At 43.6% G+C, this 12,420-nt stretch overlaps 1 protein-coding gene across 2 annotated transcripts in view; it reads right to left on the bottom strand.

Annotated features, from left to right (window-relative positions):
* LUZP4 (leucine zipper protein 4) overlaps window positions 1-8,176 on the bottom strand; it is a 32,734-nt gene extending 24,558 nt beyond the window's left edge. The window contains exons 1-2 of one of the 2 annotated variants that reach the window (XM_058713281.1): window positions 7,996-8,176; window positions 439-570 (exon numbers count right to left, since the gene is read on the bottom strand). In XM_058713281.1, the coding sequence (XP_058569264.1) occupies window positions 439-570; window positions 7,996-8,086 (223 nt within the window). In that variant the 5' untranslated portion in view covers window positions 8,087-8,176. The remainder of the gene's footprint in view (window positions 1-438; window positions 571-7,995) is intronic. The other variant, XM_058713280.1, reaches the window with a different exon arrangement.
* Window positions 8,177-12,420: the final 4,244 nt, after the last annotated feature.

The raw sequence follows: 12,420 nt of genomic DNA, 5'->3' as shown, positions 1-12,420 counted from the left end.
ACACTGCACTAACCAATGGGATTGGCAATACAAAAAGAAGACTTTTTTCATGCTCTTCTGTACTCTGCGGTACGAGCGTTCATTTTTTTCAAAATGTGGATGCCATGGTGCTCAGGTTACTAACCATGCCTTTATGTCTCCTGTGTTACCTCCCAAAAGTAGAATGGGACCAACAAGCCAGGCTTGTGAACTGGCGCAAAGTATTTCTTATTCTCATCGTGCTCTCCCTTAAGGAAGTAACACATAGAAATTAAAAATTTGTTTTCATTTGTCATGGCATACATTCTTACCGAACCAACATGCCTACATTTTCAAGAAAAATCAAACTAGCAGCGTAAGGCAATTTTAGAATACATTCCAAGTTTGCGAATCTGCTTACCTAGTTATTCACAAATATTTCAGACTCTTTACAATGTTTGATTTTTAGTAAACTTTTACCTTTCTGCTGGTGACATCTAAGAGCATTTGATGGCTGTCTTGAAGTTGGGCTCGTTTTCTCATCGCTCTTTTCCCCTTCCTTGCTTGATTCACTGTTTACATCTTCTACCTTATTAAGCGTTATAACGTCATCTGTGTTAGAAAATACCAAAAAAATGAAGACAATAGAAAAAGCCGAATTACAACGTGTCTCAAGTGAATAATCTATATTCTACCTCATCATACGTTAGAACATTGTAAAAACTGGAAGCCCTAAACCATGACACCTGTATAATAAGGAACTTGTAAAACCATAACAAAGATCAAACGATGCAGACATTTTAGAGTCAGTTTCCTGACACAACAAAGAGAAAGATTCCCGTTAAACAGAATTACAGTAACATCATTTATGCAAAAATAAAATTCCTTCACAGTAACGTAGCCTAAAGGGGAAATCATTTAAATGAATGATTTTACTAAGTGTTGTTTTAGCTTGAGAGAAACACAGAGCGGTAGAGTCATTCCTGATTAAATGTCAGTGCTAGACAATTAGTTACATTCATTTTTGTGAATAGTAAGAAAGGAAGTAATAGTGATGGACGTTCACAGGAAACACCAAAGAGGCAAGGAACCAAGATTAGCATAAATAGCAGGGAGCAATCAGACTTTACCTTGTAGTCAGGCGTGTTCTTAATGCTCTCAGATAGACAGCAGTTACATGGCACGATTTGAAGGATGAGAGACGCATACAACCTGCCTTAAAATCTCTCTCCTGATATCTGCCATGGGAAGATTTAAAAGCTGGATGTTCTATCAATGGATGCAAGCTTACTTAGGTCAAGTTATCTTTAGAAATGGGCACAAGGTGGGGCACCTGGGTGCCTCAGTCGGTTAAATGTCTGACTCTTGGGGCGCCTGGGTGGCTCAGCTGATTGAGCATCTGACTTTGGCTCAGGTCATGATCTCGCGGTCCTGGGTTCGAGCCCCATGTCAGGCTCTGTGCTGACAGCTCAGAGCCTGGAACCTGCTTTAGATTCTGTGTCCCCCCTGCCCCTCTCTCCACCCCACCCCTGCTTGTGCTCTGTCTCTGTCTGTCTTTCAAAAATGAATAAACATTAAAAAAAAAAAAAAAAACCTCAACAATCGAGTACCATTTCTTGACAAACAGGTTTTAAGCCCTGGTTCTGTCTGCCTGTCAGGAGCCAATGGTTGTTAACATCTTGCAAAGACATAGCCTTTAATTTTCGGTTCCTTGTATTCCTTCTGCATTCTCTTACCTTCTCTTTTTTTTCCCCTCCGTTCTTTCCACTGTATTCTACATTTAAAGTCTGTACAGATCTCTGGGCAGAGTTTTTTTCTCATTACAGAGTAAGTGAGTGCACGAATCAAAACATCTTAGAGGACACCGCAGGAAGAGTTTTTCATCTCCAACCTCTCGCCCTCATCAGCCCTAAAATGGCTGCCACCCAGCTCTCAGGGACCCAGTGCAATGGGTGACTTCCTAAACAGGAGAGCAAAACTTCAGAGAGGAGAAAGGGAAGAGCAAGCTCCTTCCTGAGTCAGAGGTACGTTTCACAATGACACGAGAGAGTGCTCCGGGACCAGTCTGCCTAGTGGCACTCCTGGACAATTCTCAGTGACTTAATTTTTCCTGGACAATTCTCAGTGACTTAATTTTTCCTGACCTCCCAGTCACCAAAACTAATGGCAAGCTCGGTCTTAGAGTCACAGAAGGATTAAACAAGGCAGAAAATGTCTTGGGGCGCCAGGGTGGCTCAGTCAGTTGAGCGTCCAACTTCAGCTCGGGTCACGATCTCGCGGTCTGTGGGTTCGAGCCCCGCCGCGGGCTTTGTGCTGACCGCTCAGAGCCTGGAGCCTGTTTCAGATTCTGTGTCTCCCTCTCCCCGCTCATGTGCCTTGACTCTCTCTCTCTCTCTCTCTCAAAAATAATGAATTAAAAAAAAATTTTAATATCTTAAAAACTGAACAAGCATTTGTTGAGTGTCTCATGTATGTCAAGTCCTACAACCCGGTGCCCCTAAAAAGCATAATTATATTCCTTTGTATTTTAGAACGTGTTGAAATCACTATTTTACTCTTTGTGAACATTTAAAATATACTCTGGTTTTTGTAGACACTGTCCTGTCATTTTTTAAATACTTAAAATACTAAAAACCTCAAAACGCGTGACTTAGGTTCCCCTCCATTTCTGACGGACTTTGTATATGCTTCCAGAACACTTAACACAACACAGAACTGCACATATGTACTTAGCTGCCGCTGCAACTGAATCATGAGCCACTCGAGAGGAGGCCAGTGTTTGTCAGGGTACCCAGTGCCCAGCCCAGGGCTCAATACAGAGTGGATGCTTTATAAACGTTTATGGATCTGGGACCCAATACATCTAGCAAGCAGAAAGTAGTCGTCACTACTTTCTGGCCATATTTTTGCGTGACCTGAGCCAGCCAGGCGCCCCATATTTTTGCCTTTTATTTCTTAATTTTTTTTTAAATGTTTATTCATTTTTTTGGGGGCGCCTGGGTGGCTCAGTCGGTCGAGCGTCAGACTTCGGCTCAGGTCATGATCTCACAGTCTGTGAGTTCGAGCCCCACGTCGGGCTCTGTGCTGACAGCTCAGAGCCTGGAGCCTGTTTCAGATTCTGTGTCTCCCTCTCTCTCTGAACCTCCCCCATTCATGCTCTCTTTCTCTGTCTCAAAAATCAATAAAGGTTAAAAAAAAATTTTTTTTAAATAAAAAAATGTTTATTCATTTTTGAAAGACAGAGGGAGACACAGCACACGCAGGGGAGGGGCAGAGAGAGAGGGGGACACAGAATCCGAAGCAGGCTCCAGGCTCTGAGCTGTCAGCACAGAGCCCGACGCGGGGCTCGAACTCACAGACCGTGAGACCATGACCTGAGCTGAAGATGGACGCCCAACCGACTGAGATACCCAGGTGCCCTGCCTTTTATTTCTAAGAAAACACTATAATACGTTCTGAAAATGTTTACTGGGACAAGGACAAAAATAAATTTGTACAGCCTTTTCCTATTTTATCGCATCTTCTTACAATGAAAGTAGTAATCTTGCATTCAGTATACATGATACAGATAATATAAAATTATATATAATATGTGAATGATATAAATAACATAAAATTTTTCTTTTTTTAATTTATTTATTTTGAGAGACAGTAAGTGCGAACAGGGGAGGGACAGAGAGTGAACGAGAGAGACAATCAGTAGCAGTTTCCGTGCACTGTCAGCTGGGAGCCCTGTGTGGGGCTCGATCTCACGAACCGTGAGCCCGTGACCTGAGCTGAACACGAGAGTCCGCACCTTAACTGAGTGAGCCACTCGGGTGCCCCAAAATTGCTTTTCTAATATACAGGTGCAGCTATCCAAAGACAAGTATGCATTGTTAAGAGTAATATTTTCACCTTAATAAAATCATGGGGACATGTACTAGAAAAGTATGGATTTCTCGTCAACTCATAGAAGCAACATGTATTTGCTCCCTCATGATGTATTTTTCTTGGCTTTGAACTGGAAGGGCCTTTCATGACTAACCAGTTTTGCCTGTTCCCCGTCTGTCTGAAATGGTATAAATATGGGTCTGGGGAACCAACGTTTAAGAGTATAAGACAGTGAAATCAACATCGAAAAAAGCACAGGAAGCATTAGGTTTGATTTCAGTGCTATAGATTCTCCTTGGCTCTGGAATTCCCCCCCCCCCCCTTCAGGCTCCCGGTGACAGGGCAGAGCCTAGACTAAGGCAAATGAAGCACTCACCTCATGCATAATTTTTAGGACGCTCCAAAAAAACAAAAAAACCTCCAATATTTATAACACAATATTTTTAAAAATAAAAATTAATGCGGGCGGGGGTGGGAGAGCTCAGTTGGTAAAACATTCGACTCTCGATCTCGGGGTTGTGAGTTTGAGCCCCATATTGGGTGTAGAGATTCCTTAAGAATAAAATCTTAAAAATGTTTTTTTTTTTTTTTAAAATCAACACAAGAACAATCCCTGATGAATAAAATATCAACAACAGAAACCAGATCAGACCGTGTGCGTGCAACCTTGCCCCACGTACTTCATTCCAGTTCCTTTACTTACAGAAATACATGACCAGCCAGAGGGCTGAAGTTTGTCCATTTGATTTTTTTAAATATTTCATTAAAAATATTATCTCAATCGTCAAATTTGTATTGCCTCCCTAAATTTTGCACCTTTGGCAAGGGCCTCACTTGTCTCACCATAGTCCCAGCCCTACCCGATGACCCGATATTCTTTTTTAAAAGTCATTTTAGGGATGTCTGGGTGGCTCAGTCAGTTGAGCATCCAACTCTTGATTTCGGCTCAGGTCCCAGTCCCAGCATGGTGGGATCGAGCCCCACATCAGACTCCACACTCAGTGTGGAGCCTGCTGAAGATTCTTTCTCTCTCTCTCTCTCACATCAAAAAATAAAATTAAAAAAATAAATAAAAGTTACTTTAACGCCACAAAATATTTCAGAACTCACAGTGGAGCCTGTGGTGGAGGGCAAGAAGCCAGAATCTGCAGTCTGGAATCCACACGGATTATGTCTTAGAAGAGTAAAGCTTACCGATAGCCATCATTAAATAGATTGTTAAAAACACTTTAAAAGGAAAAAAAGCAAGAAAATGTCTTAGGTACTATTCTGGGCCATTCCCCCTCAGGGGTAAAGGGGGGATGGCAGGGAATAGGAAATTTCCTCAACCTTATAAAAAGCATCCAGGAAAAACCCACAGCTAAAATGATGATTAACGGTGAAAGACTGAAAACCTTCCCCCTAAGATCAAAAACAAGTCAAGGATGTCCACTCTTAGCACATCTATTTAACATTTCATCGGCAATTCTAGCCAGGAGAATTAATCCAGAAAAAGAAATCAAAGGCAACCAGATTTGAAGGAAAGAAGTGGAAATATCTATATTCTCAGATGTCATTATCTTATATAAAGAAAATCTTAAAGATACACACACACACACACACACACACACACACAAATTAGAGGCAATAAACAAGCTTGGCAAAAGTGTGGAACAGAAGATCCATACACAGAAGTAAATCCTATTTCTATACACCAGCAATGAACTATCCAAATATGAAATTTTTTTTTCCAGATATGAAATTAAGAAAGCAGTTCTAGGGGCTCCTGGGTGGCTCAGTCAGTTAAGCTGACTTCAGCTCAGGTCATGATCTTACGGTTCATTGGTTCTAGCCCCGCATCGGGTTCTGTTTGGACAACTCAGAGCCTGGAGCCTGTTTCAGGTTCTGTGTCTCTCTCTGCCCCTCCCCTGCTCGCATGCGGTCTCAGTCTCAAAAATAAACATTAAAAAAAAAAATTTTTTTTAAAAAGAAAGCAATTCTACCAAGACCACCCAATAGAGGAAACAATAGTCTTTTTTTTTTTTTTTACCAAATGATGTTAGAGAACCTGGATACCCACATGCAAAAGAATGAAGTTGGATCTTAGCTCAACCATTTGCAAAAAAGCAACTCAAAATGGGTCAAAGATGTAAATGTAAAAGGCCAACCTGGAAAACTCTTAGAGGGAAACCTAGAGGTAAATCGTCATAATTTCTTATCTATGATACCAAATCATGAACCACAAAAGAAAAAAGCAAACTGGACTTCATCCAAAGTAAAAATTCTTGTGCTTCAAAGGACACCATCAAGAAAGTAAAAAGCCAACCCAGAATGCAGGAGAAGATATTTATGAATTGTATACCTGAGAGGGGTCTAGTGGCCACAATATGTTTAAAAAAAAAAAAAAAGGGGCGCCTGGGAGGCGCAGTCGGTTAAGCGACCGACTTCAGCTCAGGTCACGATCTCGCGGTCCGTGAGTTCGAGCCCCGAGTCGGGCTCTGGGCTGATGGCTTGGAGCCTGGAGCCTGGTTCCAATTCTGTGTCTCCCTCTCTCTCTGCCCCTCCCCCGTTCATGCTCTGTCTCTCTCTCTGTCCCAAAAATAAATTTAAAAAGTTGAAAAAAAAAAAAAAAGAAACTATTACGACAATAAAAAGGCAAACAATCCTCTTTCATTTCAGAAGTCTACTCCGCCGGCTCCCTGCCGCTTACAAGATTCTCCCTGACTGATCGTTTGTCGTTCTCGGCATTTCTAACAATTGCCCTCACAGCTGCTCCCTGTCTCAGATTTTAGATCTGAACCCCTGCTCCTTCCTCATTTCTGAAGTCCCCCCTACCTCCCCACTTATAATAAGGTCACCTCTCCCCTGCGCTGTGCCTTTCCATTTCAAAGTTTCACCCTCACTGCGCCCCAGCCCCCCACGTCTAGAATCTTCCATCCCCGCTCGACTTCTTCCGTTTCTAAGGTCTTTTGCTTCACTCCAACCCCACTTCTAACGTGGGCTTTTCTTACTCTTCCCACCCCACTAAGGTCCCCCCCCCCCCCCGCTTCCTTGCTCCGCTTTCCTCTCTTTTTTTGGAAGCCTGGGTCTCTTTTCTCCTACTCTACCCCCCTCACCTCTAAATCCCCCCCACGACGTGTTCTGCTCCTTCCACGTGTAACATTCGCCTCTCCTTCTCTTCTCCACGCGCATGGCTGTCCCCTCTACTAATAAGGCATGCCCTCCCTATCCTTACCCACCTCAGTTTTTTGGCATGCTCTCCTCCCCTGCTGCTCCCCCCCCTCCCCCGCTGCAACCCCTCCGCTGCATCTACCTTCCCCCTTCCCCCACCCCACCACTCCCCCCATACCTCCCCCCTTCCCCCACCCCTCCCCCTCCACTCGACCCATTCCCTCCTCTCCCCTCCCCACCCTTTCCCCTCCCCCCACCTCTTCCTCCTCCTAATCCCTAAACCCCCCCCCCCCCCGCCCAGCTCCCCGTACCGCACCCGACCTGCCGCCATTTTTAAGTTTAGTGCTCCCTGCTCAGCTCTCCAACTTCATTTACGAAGTCCGCCCATCTCCCCCTCCCCTTCCCCATTTCCAAAGTGGGTATTAATCGTGAAGAGTTTTGAGGTTAGGAGGTTCGAGGGTGCCAATGGAGAGGAAAGGTGCAAGCGAAGAAACAAGAAACAAGCAATCGAATACACCACCCCTTTTCTTGCTGCCCATTATCACTCTCCGAAAACTAGTCCCTAGAATCCAGTAATTTGCGACAGGCTCTCGGACTTCCAGGAGCATGTGGCCCCACATACGAAGTGGGCAGCTAGCTAGCTATCCACCCTTAAGAGAACAAAATATATGGAGACGGCTGGCTTTTTTATTTCCCTCAGCCTGAACCTTTGCAGCAATCGTGCCACACACAATTTCTGTCAGCTTTCGCCAACTTCCCACCTATTGGCTCTGTATAAAATGGGAGCAGAAAGGTCTGGGCTTGACCCAACGTACTTTACTTGGGGGCCTGGAACGGAGCTTTACCCAACTGGGCACCCGGAATGGGGCTTTACCCTCTTGGGGGCCCGGAATGGCGCACAGAGCGCTAGCTTCGTCTCGCCCAGCGGCGTGTGCCTCATGGCGCCACTCGAGGTCTTCTGTCCAAAACCAGTGAGCCCTGACTAGTTGGGGCTGGGGGCTGGGGTCTACATACCTAAAGACATAGCAAGAAAAGCCATCTTTCCCCCGTTGTCAGGTTCTTCCAGCACAATTGCAGAAAGCGTTGTGTTGAAAATCGAAGCCATCTTCACAGCATAACTGCACACGGCTCTCAGCCAGGCTTACGTAGTGAGTGCGCCCCCTCCCTGCTCCGTAGGGTTCTGGTGAAACTTGTCACCCAGTCACAGCCCTTTCCGTCACTGTTGCTAAGGCTCAGGGGGTGGAGCTTAGCAATTACCACCCCTTCCCCCACAGATCTCTGGACGGGATCTTGGCTCATAACAACAACAACAACAAAAGACCCTGGCATTTTTTTTACCGATCTTTCTAAGAACCGTCTCTTGTCTTGTGCGTCCACCGTCCTGTCAGGAACAACTCTTTTTCTTCTGTGACACCTTGACCTTCGCTTTTCAGAACTCAGAAAAACCCATTTGTCCTCTGTGCTGTTGGCATTCTTGGTGAAGACAACGTTATGTTCTTGACGTGATAGGTTCACCGCTCCCCTCAAATCCGAAGAGCTACCACAAATTTAGCAGTTAGGATCCATCCACAGGCTTGCAGTACTACATACCTTTTGATGACTTCCCTAAAGAGGTGGCCGTGACATTTCTTAAGAAAAAAAAAAAAATGTAACTATTCTTCTTATCACCTCAATACTGCTCGGTATACACTATTTTTAAGTGTTGGAAGAATCCGGGGTGTCACTGGTTCTTCAGAGGAAATAAAAATAAAATTAATACATTTTGAGAGCTGAAAACGTGTTCAAGTTGTCACAGAAATCACAATATAAATATCTGGGTTCCTTACTATATTAGTCTCTGAGGATACAGGTAGCTATAAAATATATGTGAGACCTACAGGAGAAAATCACCTAAGGTATCCAGAAAAATTCATTTAAGACTTGAAAAGATAGGGAATAATTCTAAGGGTGGAAAGGGTATTTCCTGACAGGGGAAACTGCTCCCAACACTCTGAAAAGGTCAAGTCACTTCATGTGGTGAGGTACTGAAAGACGAATCTGAAGAGATCAGCAGAAAATAGATTATGGAGAGATTTGTATACAAACGGTTTGGAGCATTTTTTAAATTTTCTCTGAAAAATATTTATTTTTGAGAGACAGAGAGAGAGAGATTGCGAGCGGGGGAGGAACAGAGAGAGAGGGAGACACAGAATCCAAAGCAGGCTCCAGGCTCTGAGCTGTCAGCGCAGGGCCGGACGCAGGGCTGGAACCCACGAACCGTGAGCCCATGACCTGAGCCGAAGTCGGTTGCTCAGCTGAGCCACCCAGGTGCCCCTGGAGCATTTTTTAATATCGGATTTATTGCATTATAGAATAAGAAGGGAGGAGGACCAAAGACAGGCTCCCAAGGAAATTACAAAGGAAATTGAGTAGACAGTGTCAGAGAGCTATGGGAAGAACTAGCAAAGAAGCATCCAGGAAATAAAGGGAAAATTCTAAGAGGGACCTAGTGGTCCACCAAGTCAAGGATTGCTGAATGATCAAGTTAGCTAGGAACCGGAGAAGTCATTAAATTTAGTAATTAAGAGCTGGTTGGTTGTTTTTCTAACCTTCAGCAGACTTTTAACAGGCCACAAGTTGAAGACTGATCAATTAATTATTTTTTATTTAATGAACACATATAACATTTGCTATCTGCCAGGCACTGTGCTAAGAGCTTTACAAATATTCATTTGTTTAAACCTCTGGGCACCTGGGTGGCTCAGTCAGTTAAGCATCTAACTCTTGGTATCAGCTCAGGTCAGGAACTCATGGTTTGTGAGCCCTGCATTGGGCTCTGGGCTGACAGTGCAGAGCCTGCTTGGGATTCTATCTCTCCGTCTCTCTTTGCCCCTCCCCTGCTTGCATGTGCACACATGCATGTTCTCTCTCAAAAATAAATGAATGAACTTAGAATAAAAAAAAAAAAGAGAGAGAGAGAGAAGCACCTGAGTGGCTCAGTCAGTTAAGTGTCCGACTTCGGCTCAGGTCATGATCTCGTGGTTCATGAGTTGGAGCCCCGCATGGGGCTCTGTGCTGACAGCTCAGAGCCTGGAGCCTGCTTCGGATTCTGTGTGTCCCTCTCTCTCTGCCCCTCAGCCATTCACACTCTGTTCTCTCTCTCTCTCTCTCTCTCTCAAAAATAAACATAAAAAAATGTTTCTTTAAATCAATTGTAGAACATTTGGGTATCTTTTGATGGGATCCTTGATGGGATCAAGGATCTTTTGATGGGAAACAACAGAAGTCTACTCCAACTAGGTTGAACAAAAAGGAAGATTTATTAGAAGAATCCAGGAAAGGTCAACAGTGTGAAGTTTAGTTTATCCTCCCAAAAGAGCAGAACTGGTTAATTTATTTGATACACCAGCAGGATTTGATGTAGTTGATTACTTTTTCCTCCTTGAAATGCTTTGTTCACTTGACTCCTAAGATACCATTCCCTCCTGGGTTTCCTTCCACCTTACTGGCTGCTCCATTTATGTTTTCTTTTCTGGCTCCTCCTCATCCTGACCTCTAAACCATTGGTGCTCAAACTTTAGCATACATTTGAATCACCTTACTAAAACACAGCTTGCTGGGCTCTACCCCCAGAGATGCTGATTTCAGTAGGTCAGGAATTGGGAAGAAAAATGTGTATTTCTAGCAAGTTCCCATGTGATGCTGATGTTGCTGGTGTAGGGACCATGTTTGAGAAGCAATGCTTTAAACACAGGAGCCAAAGCCCAGTCCTTAGAGAGTTTCTGTATTTACGTATATACTGCCTCAATGATCTCATCCAGTCTCCCGACTTTCAAAAGCAGCTGTACAGTGATGTCTCCTAAATTCGAATCTCTAGCTCAGACCTCTCCATTGAAAGTTTGTGTAACGATATACCTACTCAACATATCTACTCAGATATACAATGGTCATCATGATCCTAAGTTTTCAAGACCAAATTCTTAAAAAAAAAAAAAAAAAGTGTATTTATTTTGAGAGAGAGAGAGAACAGGCACGTGTACTAGAGCAGGGGAGGGGCAGAGAGAGAGAGAAGGAGAGAGAGAATCCCAAGCAGGCTCTGTGCTGTCAGCTTACAGAACCCAACGTGAGGCTTGATCTCATGAACAGTGAGATCATGACCTGAGTTGAAATCAAGACTCAGACGCTGAACTGACTGAGCCAGCCAGGCACCCCAGGACCAAAATCAAATCTTCCCTCACAAAACCTGCTCTTCCTATGTTCTGTCTCATTTCGGCAAATGGCAACTCCATCATTCTTTTTCTTTTTTCCAAGTTTTTATTTAAATCCCAGTTAGTTAATGTGCAGTGTAATATTAGCTTCAGGTGTAGAATTAAGTGATTCATCACTTACATATTACACCTGGTGCTCATCACAATAAGTACCCTACTTAATCCCCATCACCCATTTCATCCATCCCCCCTCCCCCCCACCCCCTCCAGCAACCCTCTGTTTGGTCTCTATAGTTAAGAGTCTGTTTCATGGTTTGAATGGCAATTCTATTCTTCTATTTGCTCGGGACAAAGGATTTGAAGTCATTCTTGGCTTTTTTTCTTCTATCACGCCCTATATCCAATCCATCTGCAAATTCTGTGAGTTCTACCTTCAAAATATATCCAGAATCTCATCATCTCTCACCACATCGACCATTACCATCTTGATTCAAGCCATCATCATTTCTTGCCTCCATTATTGAAATAGATTCCTAACTAATCTTCATACTTCTGTCATGGTTCTTATGTTCATTCCCCACACAGAAGCTAAAATGAGTCTTTTAAAACTTTAGTCAGCTGCTCAGCAAATGAAGTCCCTTCCTATTTTTTGCGAAACTCTCAGCATTGGAATCGTTTTTTTAATAATTTATTGATTTTTTAATTTATATCCAAGTTAGTATATAGTGCAACAATGATTTCAGGAGTAGATTCCTTAATGCCCCTTACCCTTTTAGCCCATCTCCCCTCCCACAACCCCTCCAGCAACCCTCTGTTTGTTCTCTATATTTAACAGTCTCTTATGTTCTGTCCCCCTCCCTGTCTTTATTTTATTTTTGCTTCCCTTCCCTTATGTTCATCTGTTTTGTATCTTAAATTCCTCGTATGAGTGAAGTCATATGATATTCGTCTTTCTATGAATGACTAATTTCACTTAGCATGATACCCTCTAGTTCCATCCACATAGTTGCAAATGGCAAGATTTCATTCTTTTTGATTGCCGAGTAATACTCCGTTGTATATATATATATACCACATCTTCTTTATCCATTCATCCATTGATGGACATTTGGGCTCTTTCAATACTTTGGCTATTGTCAATTGGTCTGCTATAAACATTGGGGTGCGTGTGCCCCTTTGAAACAGCACACCTGGGGGCGCCTGGGTGGCTCAGTCGGTTAAGCGTCCAACTTCGGCTCAGGTCATGATCTTG

Source organism: Neofelis nebulosa, chromosome X (assembly GCF_028018385.1).
Source record: "Neofelis nebulosa isolate mNeoNeb1 chromosome X, mNeoNeb1.pri, whole genome shotgun sequence".
NCBI lineage: Eukaryota > Metazoa > Chordata > Mammalia > Carnivora > Felidae > Neofelis > Neofelis nebulosa.
The sequence above is the reverse complement of the archived record's forward strand: the minus strand, read 5'-3'. Positions and strand labels throughout refer to the sequence as shown.